The sequence below is a fragment of the Hemitrygon akajei genome, unplaced genomic scaffold, assembly GCF_048418815.1.
Source record: "Hemitrygon akajei unplaced genomic scaffold, sHemAka1.3 Scf000036, whole genome shotgun sequence".
In the NCBI taxonomy this organism is placed as follows: Eukaryota; Metazoa; Chordata; class Chondrichthyes; order Myliobatiformes; family Dasyatidae; genus Hemitrygon; species Hemitrygon akajei.
In genome coordinates this window covers 9,303,555-9,324,902 of record NW_027331922.1, presented here as the reverse complement: position 1 = coordinate 9,324,902, position 21,348 = coordinate 9,303,555, and the positions used below count along the sequence as shown (strand labels likewise).

The following is a 21,348-nucleotide window of genomic DNA, read 5'->3' as shown; positions in this document are numbered from 1 at the left end:
GTGAGGACTCCACTCTGGCCCTCACTTTTCCGTGTGCCGAGATGTACTTGTCCTGGTTTTGTGAGTCTTCACGGAGAGACAGAGACACACAGTCAGAGACGGCAAGAGAAGGGGGGAGGGTGGGGGTTCCTCACTCACCTCTGTGGGGTTTGGGTGTTTGTCCCGGGGCCGCGGTTTCTCATGGACAGAGGGGATGAGCCGGAGCAGTGGAAGCGTCCGACGATCAAACCAGGAACCGCCGGGGCGATGTAAATCTCAAGGACCATGGATTCTGTGCATTAGTGACACAAATACCACCGAGATTCCCTCCAATTCCACCTCCTTGCGCCTGTCCTCTCTCTCTACGCCCCTCCCTCCCCAATCCCCTCGCTCAAATTGTTCCCTCTCCCGCTCATTCGAGAACTCTCTCCCTCTATCGTCATACACTCTCCTTCACTCCTCCCTTCCATGAGCCCATCTTCACCCTTCCCGCTCTCCCTCTCGTCCCCCTTCTCCTCTCCGTCCCTCACATTCCATCTCTTACTCTCTCTTTCCCCTGTTTGCTCGCCCTCTCTTTACTCCCTCTGTCTCTCAGTCCCTCTCCAAGTCTCCCTGTCCTCACGTTTGCCGTCTCCATCTCTTACTTTCCCAGGTCACGCCTCACACTCCTCCTTCTCTCACCCTCTCTAACCAGACTGCCCCCTGTTAGCCACTTCGCTCTCTCCGGCAACACCTATCTCTCTCCCTCCCCCCTATCTCCCCACTCTCACTATTCATTGCCCCGCCACCCTCGACTCACTCGATCACCCTCCCCAAAATCCTCAAACTCTCTCCTCCCCCTGGTCTCTTTATCAGCTGCTCATCCGGTATTTGTTTGTGTCGTTCTGATCCCTTTATCAACACGGGCTTCCTCTGACAACGGTTACTTCCCCTTGCTGAGCTCAGACACGCAGAGGGTCCTCGACAGGAGGACTGAGCGATGCTTCCATGAATGCAAAGTTCGCCAAGATGGAATCGCGGTCTCCTTCCAGAGGTGAGAGGGGCAGAAAGATGAAGGGAGAGAGCTCCATTACGTGTCTGATAACGGCTGCGTTTCAGACTCTCTGTCTGTATCTGACCCTTAAAGTGTTTGCTGGAACCCTGTGGAGGGAGCTTTACTCTGTGTCTGACCCCGGGAGTGTGTGATGGGACGGTGTGGAGGGAGATTCACTCTGTGTTGGACACCGGGAGTGTGTGATCAGACGGTGTGGAGGGAGACTCACTCTGTGTCGGACCCCGAAAGTCTGTGATGAAACGGTGTGGAGGGAGATTCTCTCTGTTTCTGACCCCGGGAGTGTGTGATGAGACGGTATGGAGGGAGATTCACTCAGTGTCGGACCCCGAAAGTCTGTGATGAGACGGTGTGGAGGGAGATTCTCTCTGTGTCTGACCCCGGGAGTGTGTGATGGGTCGGGGCGGAGGGAGATACACTCTGTATCGGACCCCGAGAGTGTGTGATGGGACGGTGTGGAGGGTGATTCACTCTGTGTCTGACCCCGGGTGTGTGTGATGGGACGGTGTGGAGGGAGACTCACTCCGTGTCTGACCCCGGGATTGTGTGATGGGACGCGGTGGAGGGAGATTCACTCTGTGTCTGACCCTGGGAATGTTTGCTGTAACGGTGTGTAGGGATTTTCACTCCTTGTCTGACCCCGGGAGTATGTAATGGGACGGTGTGGAGGTAATTGACGCTGTGTCTGACCGCGGGAGCTTGCGATGGGATGGTGTGGAGGGAGATTCCTTCTGTGTTTGACCACGGGTGTGTGTGATGGGACGGTGTGGAGGGAGATTCACTCTGTGTCTGACCCCGGGAGTGTGTGATGGGACGGTGTGGAGGGAGATTCACTGTGTCGGACCCCGGGAGTGTGGGATGGGACAGTGTGGAGGGAGATTCACTCAGAGTCTGACCCCGGGAGTGTGAAATGGGACGGTGTGGAGGGAGATTCACGGTGTCGGACCCCGGGAGTGTGTGATGGGGCGGTGTGGAGGGAGATTCACTCTGTGTCTGTCCCCGGGAGTGTGTGATGGGACGGCGTGGAGGGAGCTTTACACTGTGTCTAACCCTAGTTGTGTGTGATGGGACGGTGTGGAGGGAGATTCACTCTGTGACTGACCCTGCGAGTGTGCATGCGATGGTGTGGAGGGAGCTTCCTTCAGTGTCTGACCACGGGTGTGTGTGATGGGACGGTGTGGAGGAAGATTCACTCTTTGTCTGACCCCAGGAGTGTGTGATGGGACGGTATGGAGGAAGATTCACTCTGTGTCTGACCCCGGGGAGTGTGTGATGGGACGTTGTGGAGGGAGATTCACTCTGTGACTGACTCCGGGATGGTGTGATGGGACGCTATGGAGGGAGATTCACTCTGTATCTGACCTCGGGAGTGTGTGATGTGACGGTGTGTAGGAAGATTCACTCTGTGTCTGACACCGGGAAGTTTGATGGGACGGTGTGGAGGGAGATTCACTCTGTGTCTGACCCCAGGAGTGTGTGATGGGAAGGTGTGGACAGAGATTCACTCAGTGTCTGACGCCGGGAGTATGTAATGGGACGGTCTGGAGGGAGCGTTACTCTGTCTCTGATCCTGGGAGTGTGTGATGGGACCGTGTGGAGGTGCTTGCAGCTGTGTCTGACCCCGGGAGTGTTTGATGGGACGGTGCGGAGGGAGATTCACTCTGTGTCTGACCCCGGGAGTGTTTGATGGGACGGTGTGGAGGGATATTCACTCTGTGTCTGACCCCGGGAGTGTTTGATGGGACGGTGTGGAGGGATATTCACTCTGTGTCTGACCCCGGGAGTGTGTGATGGGACGGTGTGGAGGGAGATTCACATTTTGTCTGACCCCGGGAGTGTTTGATGGGACGGTGTGGAGGGAGATTCACTCTGTTTCCGACTCCGGGATTGTTTGATCGGACGGTGCGGAGGGTTATTCACTCTGTGTCTGACCCCGGGAGTGTTTGATGGGACGGTGCGGAGAGAGATTCACTTTGTGTCTGACCCCGGGAGTGTGTGATGGGACGGTGTGGAGGGAGATTCACTCTGTGTCTGACCTCGGGAGGTGAGTTCGAGCCGTCAGGTGACAATTCTGTGGGAATGGGAGAGAGAGGGAAGAGAGAAAAGAGGGCTGAAAGGATAGGGGAGAAAGGAAGTGGGGAGATATTCAGAGACGGCTCAGTGAGGAGTGCAGTGAGATGGAAAGGCAGAGTGATAGAGAGAGTAGAGAAACGGAACGAGCTGGAGAGGGAGATAACAGGATAGTCAGCATGTCATAGCAGGAGTTTGAGAGAGAGGTCATAGAGATATAGGGAGAGGTAGAGGGTTGAAAAAGTTATATAGGGACGGCGAGAAAGGGAAGGGTGTGGGATGGAGGGAGAGGGAGTGGAGAAGGAGGGGTGGTTGTTGAAAACCCTTTTGAGTCTCTCTGAAGCTCCAGCTTCGGATGGCAAGACTCTGTTTTTCCGTTTGCTTTGCTCCTTACGGCTGTCTGCTGGGCTGACGTCACTGCTGTTCATTTTTGTTGTTGCTGTCTTGACGAAGGGCCAGTCCGGGTGGCCGCTCGCCTTGAAGTTTTATCTGAAATACCTGCGCTCCCTGTCTTTAGCTGTGATATTGGTGGGCTTACACTCGGCGCGGTGATGTCGTGTTCTGATAACCCACAATTATGTTCTAATGGGTGATCAGAGTCAAACCGTAGATGGTGATCTGTCCGTGTTGGTTTCCTGTAAACTTCAATATCCAGATCTCCATTTCCTTTGATAAGGACTCCACAGTCTAAAAAAGGCAGTCCATTGTTCTCGACGCGTCCGGTGTAAAGTTGATGTTTTCATCCACCGAGCTGATGTGTTCTGTGAAGGCTTGTGTGTCATGGAGTTTGAGGTTAACCCTATAACAATTACAGCATGGAAACAGGCCATCTCGGTCCTTCCAGTCCGTGCCGAACGCTTACTCTCACCTAGTCCCACCGACCTGCACTCAGCCCATAACCCTCCATTCCTTTCCTGTCCATATACCTATTGAGTTTTTAAAAACAATATAGAACCTTCATCTACCACTTCTACTGGAAGCTCGTTCCACACAGCTACCGCTCTCTGAGTAAAGAAATTCCCCCTCGTGTTACCCCAAAACGTTTGCCCCCTAACTCTCAACTCATGTCCTCTTGTTTGAATCTCCGCTACACTCAATGGAAAAAGCCTAAACACGTCAACTCTAACCCCTCATAATTTTAAATGTCTGACACCGGGAGTGTTTGCTGGAACGGTGTGGAGGAAGATTCACTCTGTGTCTGACCCCGGGAGTGTGTGATGGGACGGTGTGGAGGGAGAATCACTGTGTCGGACCCCGGGAGTGTAAGATGGGACGGTGTGGACGGAGAATCACTGTGTCGGACCCCGGGAGTGTGTGATGGGTCGGTGCGGAGGGAGATTCACTCTGCGTCGGACCCCGAAAGTGTTTGATGGGACGGTGTGGAGGGAGATTCACACTGTGTCTGACACAGAGGGTGTGTGAAGGGACGGTGTGGAGGGAGATTCACTGTGTCGGACCCCCGGAGTGTGAGATGGGACGGTGTGGAGTGAGATTCACTCTGTGTCTGACCCCGGGAGTGTGTGATGATACGGTGTGGAGGGAGATTCACTCTGTGCCGGACCCCGAAAGTCTCTGATGAGACGGTGTGGAGGGAGAATCACTGTGTCGGACCCCGAGAGTGTGTGATGGGACGGTGTGGAGGGAGATTCACTGTACCGGACCACGGGACTGTGAGATGGGACGGTGTTGACGAAATTCACTGTATCGGACCGAGGGAGTGTGAGATGGGACGGTGTGGAGGGAGATTCACTTTGTGTCTGACACCGGGAGTGTTTGCTGGAACGGTCTGGAGGAAGATTCACTCTGTGTCTGACCCCGGGAGTGTGTGATGGGACGGTGTGGAGGGAGAATCACTGTGTCGGACCCCGGGAGTGTAAGATGGGACGGTGTGGAGGGAGAATCACTGTGTCGGACCCCGGGAGTGTGTGATGGGTCGGTGCGGAGGGAGATTCACTCTGCGTCGGACCCCGAAAGTGTTTGATGGGACGGTGTGGAGGGAGATTCACACTGTGTCTGACACAGAGGGTGTGTGAAGGGACGGTGTGGAGGGAGATTCACTGTGTCGGACCCCCGGAGTGTGAGATGGGACGGTGTGGAGTGAGATTCACTCTGCGTCTGACCCCGGGAGTGTGTGATGATACGGTGTGGAGGGAGATTCACTCTGTGCCGGACCCCGAAAGTCTCTGATGAGACGGTGTGGAGGGAGAATCACTGTGTCGGACCCCGAGAGTGTGTGATGGGACGGTGTGGAGGGAGATTCACTGTACCGGACCACGGGACTGTGAGATGGGACGGTGTTGACGAAATTCACTGTATCGGACCGAGGGAGTGTGAGATGGGACGGTGTGGAGGGAGATTCACTTTGTGTCTGACACCGGGAGTGTTTGCTGGAACGGTCTGGAGGAAGATTCACTCTGTGTCTGACCCCGGGAGTGTGTGATGGGACGGTGTGGAGGGAGAATCACTGTGTCGGACCCCGGGAGTGTAAGATGGGACGGTGTGGAGGGAGAATCACTGTGTCGGACCCCGGGAGTGTGTGATGGGTCGGTGCGGAGGGAGATTCACTCTGCGTCGGACCCCGAAAGTGTTTGATGGGACGGTGTGGAGGGAGATTCACACTGTGTCTGACACAGAGGGTGTGTGAAGGGACGGTGTGGAGGGAGATTCACTGTGTCGGACCCCCGGAGTGTGAGATGGGACGGTGTGGAGTGAGATTCACTCTGTGTCTGACCCCGGGAGTGTGTGATGATACGGTGTGGAGGGAGATTCACTCTGTGCCGGACCCCGAAAGTCTCTGATGAGACGGTGTGGAGGGAGAATCACTGTGTCGGACCCCGAGAGTGTGTGATGGGACGGTGTGGAGGGAGATTCACTGTACCGGACCACGGGACTGTGAGATGGGACTGTGTTGACGAAATTCACTGTATCGGACCGAGGGAGTGTGAGATGGGACGGTGTGGAGGAAGATTCACTCTGTGTCTGACCCCGGGAGTGTGTGATGGGACGGTGTGGAGGGAGAATCACGGTGTCGGACCCCGGGATTGTGAGATGGGACGGTGTGGAGGGACATTCACTGTGTCGGACCCCGGGAGTGTGTGATGGGTAGGTGCGGACAGAGATTCACTCTGTGTCGGACCCCGAAAGTGTGTAGTAGGACGGTGTGGAGGGAGATTCACTCCTTGTCTGACCTCAGGAGTATGTGATGGGACGGTGTGGAGGGAGCTTTACTCGGTGTCTGACCCTGGGCGTTTGTGATGGGATGGTGTGGAGGGAGATTCCTTCTGTGTCTGACCCCGGGAGTGTATGATGGGACGGTGTGGAGGGACATTCACTGTGTCGGACCCCGGGAGCGTGAGATGGGACAGTGTGGTGGGAGAATCACTCTGTGTCTGACCCTGGGAATGTTTGCTGGAACGGTGTGGAGGGAGATTCACTCCGTGTCTGACCCCGGGAGTGTGTGATGGGACGGTGTGGAGGTGCTTCACGCTGTGTCTTACCCCGGGAGTGTGTGATGTGACGGTGTGGAGGGAGATTAACTCTGTCTGACCCCGGGTGTGTGTGATGGGACGGTGTGGAGGGAGATTCACTCTGAGTCTGACCCCGGGATTGTGTGATGGGACGATGTGGACGGAGATTCACTCTGAGTCTGACCCCGGGATTGTGTGATGGGACGATGTGGACGGAGATTCACTCTGTGTCTGACCCTGGGAGTGTGTGATGGGACGGTGCGGAGGTGATTCACGCTGTGTCTGACCCCGGGAGTTTGTGATGGGATGGTGTGGAGGTAGATTCACGCTGTGTCTGACCCGGGAGTGTGTGATAGGACGGTCTGGAGGGAGATTCACTCTGTGTCTGACCCCGGAGTGTGTGATGGGACGGTGTGGAGGAAGATTCCTTCTGTGTCTGACCCTGGGTGTGTGTGATGGGACGGTGTGGAGGGAGATTCACTCTGTGTCTGACCCCGAGATTGTGTGATGGGACGCTGTGGAGGGAGATTCACTCTGTTTCTGACCCCGGGAGTGTGTGATGAGACGATGTGGAGGGAGATTCACTCTGTGTCGGACCCCGGGATTATGTGATGGGACGGGGTGGAGGTATATTCACTCTGTTTCCGACCCTCAGTGCACTGTGCCGAGCTGAACCTGGTGTGTTATACGTTGGACCTAATTTCCGGGCAGATGGACGTCAGTTTCATCTTTGTTCCTTTGGCTGTGTTTAGGTGGCGTGGAGCTGACCCGAGTGATTCCCTGATTGAGAGGGAACTCGTGAGGGCGGGATTGAAGAGGGAGCACAGTGAATGTGTGGCGGCGTTTGTGTGGATGCTGTGCGTTTGGAAGGACGGGGTGTAGGGATCGCCGTGGCAGTGACTCTGTGGAGGCAGGGTTAACAAAGATGTAAGGATAGGGTGGCGTGGGAGAAGAAAATGCCGTGGGAAGGGGGTCGTGGTGTGAATGTCGTTGGAGGGACGGTGCGGGGGAAGGGGCAGTGAGGAGTGATCGCTGGGTGATGACAAGTGATTTAGAAGAACCATTGAAGGAATGTTTTTCTGCGACGGGAATGGGAGAGGCGGTGATGAGGGGGAGATTTCGATAACATTTTAATATCCACTCTCTCTCGCTTCTAATCCCACTATTCCCTCTCTCCACTTCTACTTCCTGCCTCCCCACTCGCCCTTTATCTGTTCCCCTCTCCTCTTCTTCTTCCTTCCTTTCTTACTCTCTCCATTCTCTTCCCCCTCTCTTCCTTTCCCTCACCGATTTCCCCCTCTGTCATCCCATCTCTCTTCTCTCTTCCACTCCATCTCCCCTTCATTCCTTTATCACCCACACCCCCTCTCTCCCTGTTTTCCCCTTTCTCCCCTCTCCCGTTTTTCAACACTCCCCCCCGTCCTCTCCCTCCTTTCTTCCTGTCTCTCACCCTCCGTCACTCTACACTCCATCTGTCTCCTCCTCTCTGTCCCCTTTCCTTCACCCTCTACCACTCGTTCCCCTCTCTTCTTTGCCATCTTCAGCGCCCCATCTACCTGTGACTTCACCAGGAAACCATGTCCCTGTACCCCTGGGTCCCTCTGTTCTACAACACTTCGCAGGGTCGCTGTCAACCTGTAGCTCCACTTTCAGGGAACCCTGTCCCTGTACCCCTGGGTCCCTCTGTTCTACAACACTCCCCATGGTCCCTGTCTACCCATGTCTCCACTCCGAGGGAACCGTATCCTTGCACCCCTGGGTACCTCTGTTCCACAACACTCCCCATGGTCCCTGTCTACCTGTGACTCCACTTTCAGGGAACCGTGTCCCTGTACCCCTGGGTCCCTCTGTTCCACAACATTCCCCAGGGTCCCGTTCACAACTCCCCAGCCAGTCGAGATCCCGCTGTAGAGATAACTATATTCACTGTTTACCAAGCCACCAAAGTTAGTGCCGTCTGAAGCTTACCAACAGCACCTTGTATAATCTGCTACAAATGGTAAATAGAGTTGACAATGATCACCCGACCCATCCGAGATTCCCTGGTAAATACCATTAAGATGGGCTTCTACTCTGGGAAACGACCAGCGACATGTAATGTCTGTAAGTCAATCCATCTGTGCAGTCGTTTAAATCTATGCGCATTACATCCACCATCCCTACCCCTCGGTCCTCGATAACCACATGAATCCCACAGATCTCCATGGATATCACATCATCCTCCAGAGTAGTTTACCATCTGGGCTGTTTCTGCCCGGCTGATATCAGACTGCTGAACCGTCCCCTAGCAAGATAGAATGGGCTCTTGACCTCACAATCTCCCTCGTCGCGGCCGGTGCACCTCATTGTCCGCCTGCACCTCTTTTCCTCCGTACGCGTGACACTTTATTCTGCACTCTGTGATTGATTTGCCTTGTTCTCCAGTAAAGTGACCTGTATCTATGGATGTAACTAGGACCTCTCCTGTCGGTGATGTATATAAATAATATGTTGACAATGTAGATCAGTGGGATAGTAGATTTGCAGATGGGCCAAAGGTAGGTGGTGTTGTGGAAAATTTTCCAGAAGACAATAAGACAAAGGAGCAGAAGTCGGCCATTCGGCCCATCGAGTCTGCTCCACCATTTCATCATGAGCTGATCTAATCTCCCCTTTAATCCCATTCCCCCGCCTTCTCACCATAACCTTTGATACCCTGATTACTCAGATACTTATCAATCTCTGCTTTAAATACACCCAATGATTTGGCCTCCACTGCCGCCCGTGGTAACAAATTCAAGAGATTCACCACCCTCTGGCCAAAAAATTCGCAATCCTTCTTCTGAATGGGCGCCCTACAATCCTCAAGTTGTGTCCTCTCGTACTAGACTCCCCCACCATGGGAAACAACTTTGCCACATCCACTCTGTCCATGCCTTTCAGCATTCGATATGTTTCTATGAGGTCCCCGCTCATTCTTCTAAACTCCAAGGAGTACAGTCCAAGAGCGGTCACACGTTCCTCACATGTTAACCCTTTCATTCCCGGAATCATTCTAGTGAATCTTCTCTGAACCCTCTCCAATGTCAGCACATCCTTTCTTAAATAAGGAGCCCAAAGTGGGATATTCACTGGGATATGGATCACTTACAGATATTGGTTGGAGAAAGTGCAGATGAAGATTAACTCAGTAAAGAAGTACTTTTTTTTTCTTTGGTATGCCAAATGCGAAGATAAGTCTCACTATTAAAGCCAACGCCCAGAGCAGTGGGATCTTGGGGCCCAGTGTCATTGCTCCTAGCTACACAGTTTGGTAGGATGTTTGAGATGTTGAATGCCATGGTTGCCTTTATTAGTCGTGGCGTTATGTCAGCAAGGCAGGAGGTTATGCTGCAACATTATAATGCTCACATTGGGCTGTATCAAGCGCATTGTGGAGAGTTCCGGTCACCACATTATCGGAAGGATGTCGAGGCTTTGGAGAGCCTCCAGAGAGGGTCAACATGACGCCGCCCGGATTCGATGACGTGTGTTACAACGAGAGGTCGGTCGGACCCTTGGGTTGTTTTTCCTGGAGCGGCGGAAGTTAAGGGAAGATAGGACAGAGGTTTATAAGATTATCAGAGGCACAGACAGAGTAGACTGACAGAATCTTTTTTCCACCTAAAGTTGAAATGACGAATACCAGAGGGAATGTACTCGGGAAAACACTGTGGCCTGTTATGTGTTGAACTGCTTGCTCTGTCTTCTCTCTGTGACAATAATAAACCATTTTCCAAATCTACCAGGCGTAATGTCCTGAACACACAGAACCGAGATTATTATCCCGGTTTTCATCCGGGTTTTTCCATTTGTCACTGACGTCCAACCAGCGGCCTCAACACTCTGAGTTCTGTGGATTAGGATTCCGAATGGCTAATTCACCGTGGATCCCATGCATCGCAAACTTGTGAATGAATCTCCCATGAGAGGGACGTTGTCAAATGCCCGTCAGAAGTCAACTCTTTAACACTCACTAACCTGCACTGTCAACCCAAGGTCCCTTTGTAGGTCGACATTTAAGATTCCTGCCGTCACCTCTGTCCTGCCCCTTTACATTTGACTTGGCAAAGCTCAAAACCTCACACCTACACGGGTTAATCTCTATCTCCCTTTTTCCCTAACCACATTTACATCTGATCGATATCCCACTGAATCCGTGGGCGATCTTCGACACAGTCCACAAAAATCACACTTTTTTTGGCGATTCGCAAGATTACGACCCACCCAGCTCCATTTTCATCTTTGTCTGTCCGATACATCAACAATACCAGAGGTCCCGGGCAGGTCAGTGCGGAACACGATTAATCTCAGACCACGAGCGAGAATAAGTCCCATGCGCCACTTCCTCTGGCTCGGGTGGGCAGGCCAACTCAAAGTCAAAAGCTCAGTATTCAAAATACAGTTATCATCAAATTTTTACTCGAATATTTACCAATCTCTGAACAATTTACAACTGGGAAAAATCAATCAAATATCAGACAGTCTTTGCCGAGTACAGGATTTGGGACTGTCAAAGACGACGGCTGGAAAGTGGATGAGATTGAGAGAGGCGGGAGAGGGTGATCGTGGTGGAAGGAGAGAGCGCGGGTGGCGGGTGGAAGTCATTCCCACTGGGGGACACGGCTGAATTCACGCACACGCTGAATGGTCTCTCCACAGCTGCGCATGAACAGGAGCCGAGACATAGACCGTGCCGTAAGATCTGCCTACTCTGCCTCGTTACGTCCGTCCTCGTCGCGATAGTTGCCGGGCTCTCGATCCATGGTGAGTCAAACAGGGTGCGTGTGGAGTCAGACGGTAATGAAACGGAGTGGATTCAGGTGACCACGTAAAATCTCACAGTGACGCCGACACAACCCTCACTTTTGACACCAACACGCTCATTACCGTGACACGGATACGCCCCACACCAACACCCCCTTCATGCTGACTCCGACTCGCCAATCAACGTGACAACAATAGCACCCTGACAGTGACACGGTCACGGACACTGAACACTCGTGTCACCGATGGGTTTCAATGAGATTCCCACTTCACCCTTCTGACCTCCAGTGAGTCCAAGCCCAGAGCTATGAAATGTTCTTCATTCGACAAGCCTGAATTCATTTTGGTGATTCGCCTTTGAATCATCTCCAATGTCAACACGTCCATTCTTAGATAAGGGGGCCCACAGCAGCTCATTATACTCCACCTGAGGCCTCACCAGGGCTTTATAAAGGCTCAATATGAGATCCTTGCTTTTGTGCTCTGGTCCGCTCGAAATCAACGCCAGCGTCTCATTTTCCTTCCTCACCACAGACTCAACCAGCATATTCACCTTCAGAGAACTCGGCCTCTCTCCGTTGTTGAAGGGTGGAGTGACACCAGCAACTTCCGAGTCTCCGGAACCAGGGCAGAATCCAATTCTTCTTGAATAAGCATTAACAAAGATCCACGATTTCTTCAGCTGCCTCCTTCAGAACCCTGGGTGTAGACAATCTATTCAAAATGACTTATCCACCTTCACACCCCTCACTTTCTCCAGCACCTTCTCTACACATGGCACCGTTACTCACTTCTGCCCTCAGACTGTCTCCAACACTTCAGAACCCTGGGTGTAGACAATCTATTTAAAATGACTTATCCACCTTCACACCCCTCACTTTCTCCAGCACCTTCTCTACACATGGCTCCGTTACTCCCTTCTGTCCTCAGACTGTGTCCAACCTCAGGCATACTGCTGGTGCCTTTCACAGTAAATACTCAAGCAAAATATTTATTCCGTTCCTTCACCATCACCCTGTCGCCCATTACTATCATTTTCCAGTGATCCAATATCTACTCTCGGCTCTCTTTTACATTCTATATATCTGAAGAAACATTTCATTTCCTCTTTGATATATTTGGCTTTTTAACATTGCAGTTCCGTGACTCGATCCACAATGATTCTGCACCTGACGATCCTCTGTCAATACTCTCCAATGGTTTGATTTCATTTATTTTGCCAACAATGCCAAGCCTCTCTATCAGCCTACATGCCTTGTTTTCCGCTACAAGTTAATAGATAACATAGAATAATAAATAAATACTTAAACAAACAAACAAATAAATAATTATAAATAGATAGATAGATAGATACATTTTAGTATATAGAATAGATGATAAATCGAGCAAAACAGAAATTCGATATATTAAAAAGTGAGGTAGTGTCCAAGTGTTCAGGTTCCATTTAGAAATCGGGCGGCGGAGGGGAAGGATCTGTTCCTGATCCACTGAGTGTTTGCATTCAGGCTCCTGTTCCTCATTCCTGATGGTAAGAGTGAGAAGAGGGCATACCTGGCTGCTGGAGGTCCTTAATAATGGTCTCTGCCTTCCAGGGAAAACGTTCACTAATATTGTCCTGGGTACCTTGTAAGCTGACAAGCCTCAGAAAATTCTGCTGCTACTTTCGGTCCTGTACAGTAGCTCCTCCATGCCAGAGTGATGCAGTCTGTCAGAAAGCTCTCCACGGTACAACTATAGACGTTTTGGAATGCATTTGTTGACTTGCCAAATCCCTTCAACTCCTAATAAATTATAGCCGCTGTCTTGCCTTCTTTATAACAACAATGATATGTTGGGACCAGATAGATCCTCAGAGATCTTGACACCCAGGAACTTGAAGCTGCTCACTCTATCCAGTTCTGATCCCGTTATGAATTTTGGTATGTGTTCCTTCGTCTTAACCTTCCTGAAGTCCAGAATAAGCTCTTTCGTCTTACTGGCGGTGAGTGCCAGGCGGTTGTCGCCTTGCCAGAAATCTATCAGATTCACCAGAATGATCTTAAACTGGAATCTGAAGTTCTCTGATGATAGTTGTCTTCTCAAAGGAGGTGAAAACATCAGGATGAAACAGTGAGAGTCAGTAAATACTTTGCCAGCTGATCTGTGCTGAGCCAGCAAGAGATTTAAGATGTGCATGGGGCCTTATGGCACTTTTCGGCGGGCTTAAGTCATCGCGAGCAGTCGCTTGTTTTCCAGAGAGCCAGCAAGAGGTTTAAAACCTGACCGCCCTTTTGGGATCTTTTTGCAGTCTTCTGTCATAGCGATTTTTTGGGCAATTTGCGATGGCTAACAACGAGTTAGACTTAACCGGAGCGGCCATTGTGTGAGTGATCCAGTGTTAGAGTGGAGGGAATAACCTGGGTGTTGCGGGTCATTCTTCATCCAGCTGATACAGATATCTAAAAGTCGGTCGCTGCAACAATGCTTCAGGCACCAACACACCTCGCAGCGTGACAATTACACGCACTTCACTATGTCACCGACACGCCCTTCACCATCAAACAGAAATTCATCTCAGAGTGACGAGAAGTCATCTTTCACCGTGACACTGACACATCCCTCACAGGAACACTGAAACAGCCTTTCCGTAACACTGGCAATCTCCTCTCCGTGACAAAGACGCACCCCTCTCCACGACACGGACACAACCCACAACGTGATACCCACACTCCCCTCACTGTTGACCGACTCGTGAATCACCGTGACACAGACACACACCTCACCATTTCTCTCAGTGTTACAGATCCGTCAGTCTCTGCTCGCCTCCGATCAAAAGTACCTGAGACTTTGGGAGCAAAATCAGGAGATGAACAGGACCCAGTGCCAATGTCCAGTACAAATCCACGAGCCGAACTCAACCCTGGAATCCATGACATCAGATAATTCCGTCTTGGATCTCTCCCAGAGCACCTGTCTAAAGAACATTTCCGTCCCAAGCAACAACGGCTCCATCCTCGAACATACATTGTTTATCCTCGAAAGAAACCACTCCATCCTTGAAAACAAATTGTTCGCCCTGGAAAGCAACCTCTCGGTCATGAGCACCGATCTCTCCGATCAGCATCAAACGCAAACCGATCTCCGTCACAACTTCAGTCACCTCGAACTGAAGTGTAGAACTCTCAACGAAACCAAGGCTCAAATCTGCCAGCTGCTGACCAGCAGAAAAGGTGAGAGAACATCCGCCATTCTCCCGCTCCTATACCCTGTGGCCGATCTCCTGAATGTGCAATGAGAAGGTCCGATTGGAGAGACACTCACAGTCTGACTCCCGGTGTGTGTGATGAGACGGTGTGGGTGGAACGACACCCAATGTCCCACTCCGGGAGTGTATGGACAGGTGGAGAGAGTGCCACCTAGTGTCTGTACCCGGGATTGCATGATACAGCGCTACAGAGGCAGCTTCTCTCAGCGTCTGGCATTGCTGCATAGGGACTGTCACTCTGCGTTTGACACCCGGTGTTTCTGTTAGCAGCTGCGCTCTCTGTCTGACCACGAGTATGTGTGACTTGACAGTGTGGATAGAAATTCTGTCTGTGGCCGACCCGACAGTCTATAATGTAAATGTGTGGAGGGAGCTTCATTCTGTGTGACCACGGGAGTCTAAGAATGGACTGAGTGCAGGGAGCATTACTCTGTGTGACAGCGGGAGGGCGTGATGGAACGGTGACGAGGCAGTTTGACTCTGTCTAACCACGGGAGTGTGCGATGGGACGGTGACGGCTGTGTTGCACTCTGTGTCTGACATCAGTGTGTGTGATAGGACGGTGTGCAGCAGATTTTACACTCTGCCTGACTACTTCAGTGTGTCAGGGGATGGTATGGAGGGAGATTCACTCCGTTTTGGACTCCACGGTTCTGTGATGGGACGGTGTGGAGTTATCCTCTATCTGTATCTGACTCTCAGCGGACGTAATTGACAATACTGTTCCTTGTTCCTGATTTCCAGATAAAGTGTGTTCCCAGGACTGGATCAGAAATCAAGGCCTGTGTTATTTCATTTCCACTTTTGAAAGTTCTTACGAGGGGGCGAAGCAACTTTGTTCTATCTCTGCTTCAAAGCTTCTTGAAATAAATTCAAACGAGGAAGAGGTATGTGACAGATTGACAGAAGAAATATCCATATCAGAGTGAATTTACCTCCACACCGTCCCATCACATTCTCCCGGTGACAGACACAGAGTGAGTCTCCCTCCACACCGTCCAAACACACACTCCCAAGGTCAGACAACGAGTGAATCTCCCTCCACACTGTCCCTTCATGTACTCCCGGGGTCAAACACAGAGTGAATCTCCCTCCACACCGTACCATCACACACTCCCGGGGTCAGAGGCGGATTGAATCTTCCCTCTACTCCGTCCCATCACACACTCCCGGGGTCAGACACAGAGTGAATCCCCCTCCACACCGTCCTATCATACACTCCCGGGGTCAGACAGAGAGGGAATCTCCCTCCACACCGTCCCACCACACACCCCGGGGTCAGACAGAGTGACTCTCCCTCCACACCGTCCCATCACACAGTCCCCAGGTCAGACATAAAATGATGGTCCTTAAATTGTGCTCGATTTCAATCATTAATGATGGCAATTTAACTTCACAGAATTTTGTTAACAACGCTGTACGCGGAGAAGACAGTTCATACTGGATCGGAACATGCAAAGCCGGGTGAGAGTTGGGGTCATGTCGGTTTCGGAGAGGGATTAGGCAATGGGATTTATTTCGAGAACTGACACAAGTTTGTGGGGGAAGTGGGGTACGTGGTGCTTTTGGGGGATGCATATGTGCTGGATCACTGGGGATATTTTCAGGACAGAACCAGGTCAATGGGGAGAGTGTAAGGCGGTAGGATTATTCTGTGGCCTTGCATCCCCTGCAGGAACAGACTGGGCAGTTCGATTAATTTGGAGACGAACGCAGTCTGAGGGAGTAAAGTGGAAAGGGGGACTATTTTGGGGACTAACATGGGTCCTTGGAGAGCAAATGCTGCGGTGGGTCTATTTGGGGAGGGACAGGGAGTGGAGTACTGCGATTAATTTGAGACTGACACGGTGGGGTGTCTAATCTCTGTGGGGTGAGATTAGTCAATGCGGTTAGTTTGGGGACCGAGACGGGCTCTTGGTAGGGAGCGGACAGTTGGTTTAATCTGTGGGCTGTGGAAAGTGAGAGTGTTTTGGTGATTGGCACATGTCTGCAGGCAGAAGTTTGGACAGTGGGATCATATTGGCAACTGGCACGGGGCTGTGGGTGGAGAGCAGGATGTACGAGTGCTTTGAGGCCTTGGGAGAGAGAGTGTATCAGTGTGAGTATTTTGGGGATTGAGACAGGGCTGAGGGGAGAGTGGAGCAGTGTGATTAGTTTGGGGACAGACACAGCGCAGTGAGTAGAGTGTTGGGCAAGGGATTATTCGGGGACTGACACTGCGCTGCGGAGAATGGGTCAATGACAGTATTTTGGAAACTGGAACAGATATGTGTGGAGAGAGAGGGTCAGAGTGAGTATTATGGGGATTGACACCGGTCGGTGAGGAGAGATTGAGACAGTGGGAGTATTCAGGGGACTGACACCGGGCTGTCTGCTGGAGTTGTGTTGTCCCTTTTGAAATTGTTTATCTCCCCTTGACAGGGAAGCGTCCTCGACCGTCGTGTACAAGGTGAACGCTGGAAAGTTCGAATGCAGTGAATGTAAATTCAGTTGGCTTGGAAGTTGCAAAAATGATCAGCACCGTTTCATTTGTGAGAAGCCTGCAGCTTTGTTCCCGGATATTCATGAAAAGATCCGGGATCTCTGTCAAAATCCCGGGGAACCGAGTTAAATCAAGTGGCATCATTATCTTACCCCAATTCCAGCTCTCTCCCAGACTCTGACAAACCCATCCGCTCCGCCTCTTGCCCCTACACTAATCTCCTCTCTCTACCTATGGCACTCTTACTCAGCATCTCGCTCTCTCTTTACCCTCGTCCCTCCAAACTCTCGCTCTCTCATAACTCCTCCCCTGCCATCTCCCCTTATCTGATCCCCATGTTCTTTCCCCTCACTCTCAGGCCTCCCGCTCCCAGTATCAAAGGACTGTATAGGATGTTTACCGCCTGACTCATTATCTGTGACTTATCCGCCCTGGGCTTTGTATCTTTGCATGATCAGTACGTCGCAAGAATGCAAAATTAATGTAAGATGCAAAAAGAGAATAAATACTGCAAAAATGTGGACGCGGTGTCATACATTCAAAAAAATGATGCCGGCGGGGAAGAAGGTGTTTCTCAATCTCTGAGATTTTTTGTTTCTTGTTCCTCTTCCCCAATGGTAGAAATGAACAGGGAGTTTTTCCCTGGGCGAGCGGCCTCAGCGATGGATGCCGCCTTGTCGAGGCACCGCATCTTGACGATGTCCTCGATGTTGGGGAGGGTTGTGCCCGTGATGGAGCTGGTTGAGTCAACATCCTGCTGCCGCCTCTGGCTACCTTGTGCATTGCAGCCGCCGTACCAGGCGGCGATGCAATAATTCCCAGCGATCATTTGTTAGTCTTCAATGAAAGACCAAACCTTCTCAAACGGCTAACGTTGTAATTCCTTCTGTAACGAGAGATCTATGGTGGTGATGGGAAATGTAGAGTATGGTCTGGAATACACTGAAACGCAGACTCGAAATAAACAGGACGACAGCAAATGCATCTGAAGTTTATATCGCTAAGAATAGTTCTCGAAGTGGATCTCCTACGGTTGAGCACTGAGTGCTCAGCACGGGGACGTCTACGACAGACTTTCCATGAAGCAATGTTGACAGGCAATAATTGTCAGTCTGAGTCTTAAAAGGGAAGTGACATCTCATCACACTCCGGGGAATGGACGTGCCGACACTTGGTTGCCTGGCGCTGTTCAGTCGGGAACATGACACGTTCTCCGTGTTTGCATGAATGTGTTGGTCCCACCAGGACAGATCCACTGAGATGCTGACACCCGGCAACACAGGAACCTAAAATCAGACCATGAGATATAGGAGCAGAATTAGGCCATCGAGTCTGCTGCGCCATTTCATCATGTCTGATCCAGGTCCCCCTCAGCCCCAATCTCCTGCCTTTTCACCGTATTCCTTCATGGTCTGAGTAATCACAATCTGTCAATCTCTGACTTCAATATATCTAAAGTCAGACTCCACAGCCGCCTGTTTAACCTGTTCTACATATTTACCAAACTCTGGCTGAATATATTCCTCCCAGTCTCCGTTCTAAAAGGACGGATCTCCATTCCGATGTGGGTCCACCGGTCTCGCCACGGGGAACCTTCTCTCCACATTTACTTTGTCGAAGCCTTTGAACATTCGATCGATTTCAACAACAACCCTCTTCCCGCCGCCCCCTCATTCTTCTGAGTTCCAGCCATCAAACGCTCCTGATCCGATAAGCGTTTCGATCCCGGAAAGATTCCCGTGAACTTCCTCTCAACCCTTCTCAATGCAAGCTCATCTGGCCGGTATAGATAAGGGACCCAGTACCGCTCATAGTTTTCCAAGTGAGGCCTCACCAGTGCTTTATAAAGTCTCAACGCTACATCCTTGTTTTCATATTCTAATCCTCTCGACAAGAATGCGATCATTGTATTTGGCTTCCTCGCCAGGGACTCCACCTGGAAATGATCCTTTAGGGAATCCTGCACGATGTCTACCAAGTCCCTTTGCAACTCATGTGTTTGAATTCTCTCACCATTTATTAAACAGTCTATGCCTTTATATCTTCTACCAAAGTGCATGGCCATACACATCCCGACACTGTGATCCACCCGCCGCTTCTTTCCCCATTCGCCCAATCCCTCTGAACCCTTCTGTAGCCTCTCTGCTTCCTCTACCCGACCTGTAGATCGGTGACGTCACAGCCGATCTGCACTGACTGAGGTTTCCCGATGAGGATGTCCATCATCCAGTTACAGGGGGATGTTCACTGGCCCAGGATCTGGAGCTTGTGGAGTTGTATTATACAAGCTTGTTGAGCTTGTGAATGGGCGACCGTATGGCAGTTACAGTTTAATGTGGATAAATGTGAAGTTATCCACTTTGGTGGCAAGAACAGGAAGGCTACTATCTAAATGGAGTCAAGTTAGGAAAAGGGGAAGTACAACGAGATCTAGGTGTCCTTGTCCATCAGACAATGAAAGCAAGCATGCAGGTACAGCAGGCAGTGAAGAAAGCCAATGGCATGCTGGCCTTTATACCAAGAGGAATTGAGTATAGGAGTAAAGAGATCCTTCTGCAGCTGTACAGGGCCCTGGTGAGACCCCAGCTGGAGTATTGTCTGTAGTTTTGGTCTTCAAATTTGAGGAAGGACATTCTTGCCATTGAGGGAGTGCAGCGTAGGTTCACAAGGTTAATTCCCGGATTGGCGGAACTGTTGTATGTTGAAAGATTGGAGCGACTGGTCTTGTATACTCTGGAATTTAGAAGTATGAGAGGGGATCGGATTGAGACATACAAGATTATTAAGGGATTGGACACGCCGGAGGCAGGATGCATGTTTCCGCTGATGGGTGAGTTCAGAACTATAGGCCACAGTTTAAGAATAAGGGGTCGGCAATTTAGAACAGAGATGCGGAAAAACCTTTTCACCCAGAGTGTGGTATATATGTGGAATGCTTTGCCCCAGAAGGCAATGGAGGCCAGGTCTCTGGATTCTTTCAAGAGAGAGTTAGATAGAGCTCTTACAGATAGCAGGGTCAAGGGATATGGGGAAAGGGCAGGAACAGGGTACTGATTGTATATGATCAGCCATGATCACAGTGAATGGCGGGGATGGTTAGAAGGGCCGAATGGACTACTCCTGCACCTATTCATTGTTTATTGTCTATTGACATGGAAATATAAGACGTGAATGGTACTGACAATATTGTAGCAGACTGTCTAGATATTAAGTTTGAATTTGTATTGCTTTGCTGCATTACTTCATAATTACACATGTATTGCTGTTAGCTGTATACTTGATAGCTAAGACAACAAAAATTGCTATTTCATCTTTTTTTCTAAAAGGGAGGGAGGTGTGACGAGATCTGAAGTATCGTTCTAAAGTGGACTGCTCCTTAAAAAAAGAGAGAGAGAGAGTCTGTGAGTTGCCTTGGAAACTGAAAGGCGGAGCTATATGATGGACAGCTCATGTTCCGCCTTGTGATATATATACATGATCAGTTGGATTTATAATCGGACTCACCAGAGACACACGACACCCCAGAGACAAGGAAGACACTGGTGAGCTCTGTGTGTCCACGACGAGGGTGGGTTGTGCTCACAGTGTGGACAGAGGAGTGACCGGTGGCGAGCTGTCGGTGTGTTTAACTCTCGCCTGGGTTGATAACTCCACCACAGAAGACGGTTTTCTTTTTGTGGTCACAAGTTGGTGACTTACAATAAGTTTCGGGAGCAGGAGGACAACGTGGATGATCGTCGGCATCAGCACTGGGAGGACAAAACAAAACCCTCTCTCTCTCCAACTCTACCGAAACCAAATTCCAGATCTGAACTGACAAGCTACCACACCACCGTAAGGCTGTATCATCTAATCATCTGAGCTGGGAGAGGCTTGGGAACTTTATTTACTCACTTATATATGCAGAAACTCTGCTAACCTGTTTACCTTATCTTGTTTTATATTACTTTATCGCGTAGTTATTATTAAATGGAGTTTATAACGGAAGTCTCAGATCCCAGGTGTGTCCATTTCTGCTGGTTCTTTTTAAACCGTTACAGGATACGTCATAGTGCCAATAATGAGGATGTTTACCAAGTTAAGAGCCTATGGTATTAGAGGAAAGTTACTAACATGGTCAGAGATTTGGCTGGTTGGTGGGAGGCAGAGAGTAGGAATAAAGGGATCATTTGGCTGCCAGCGACTGGTGGTGTTCCGCAGGGTCGGTGTTTACATGCTGTATATAAATTATTTAAATGATGGAAAGAAAGCAACTTTGCCAAGTATGCAC

At 50.6% G+C, this 21,348-nt stretch overlaps 1 protein-coding gene across 3 annotated transcripts; it reads left to right on the top strand.

Moving 5' to 3' along the window:
* The first annotated feature begins 443 nt into the window (after positions 1–443).
* Positions 444–21,047, top strand: LOC140720082 (uncharacterized). 3 transcript variants are annotated; one of them, XM_073034982.1, is made up of 7 exons: positions 444–1,012; positions 11,248–11,352; positions 14,127–14,561; positions 15,341–15,483; positions 15,996–16,060; positions 17,018–17,076; positions 20,405–21,047. In XM_073034982.1, exons 1-7 carry the CDS (start codon positions 967–969, stop codon positions 20,416–20,418), a joined length of 867 nt encoding a protein of 288 aa, XP_072891083.1. In that variant the 5' UTR covers positions 444–966; the 3' UTR covers positions 20,419–21,047. The 3 variants fall into 3 exon arrangements, with proteins under 3 accessions (XP_072891083.1, XP_072891082.1, XP_072891081.1); XM_073034981.1 differs by having other exon boundaries at positions 17,018–17,127; XM_073034980.1 differs by lacking the exon at positions 20,405–21,047 and having other exon boundaries at positions 446–1,012; positions 17,018–17,599.
* The last annotated feature ends 301 nt before the right edge of the window (positions 21,048–21,348 follow it).

Bases quoted from the DNA above. Each gene is read 5' to 3' on its own strand.
- LOC140720082 (XM_073034980.1), top strand. From the start codon at position 967: ATGAATGCAAAGTTCGCCAAGATGGAATCGCGGTCTCCTTCCAGAG. The intron at 14,562-15,340 runs GTGAGAGAACAT...CCTGATTTCCAG, and splicing joins GCTGCTGACCAGCAGAAAAG to ATAAAGTGTGTTCCCAGGAC. The intron at 16,061-17,017 runs GTGAGAGTTGGG...TCCCCTTGACAG, and splicing joins ATCGGAACATGCAAAGCCGG to GGAAGCGTCCTCGACCGTCG.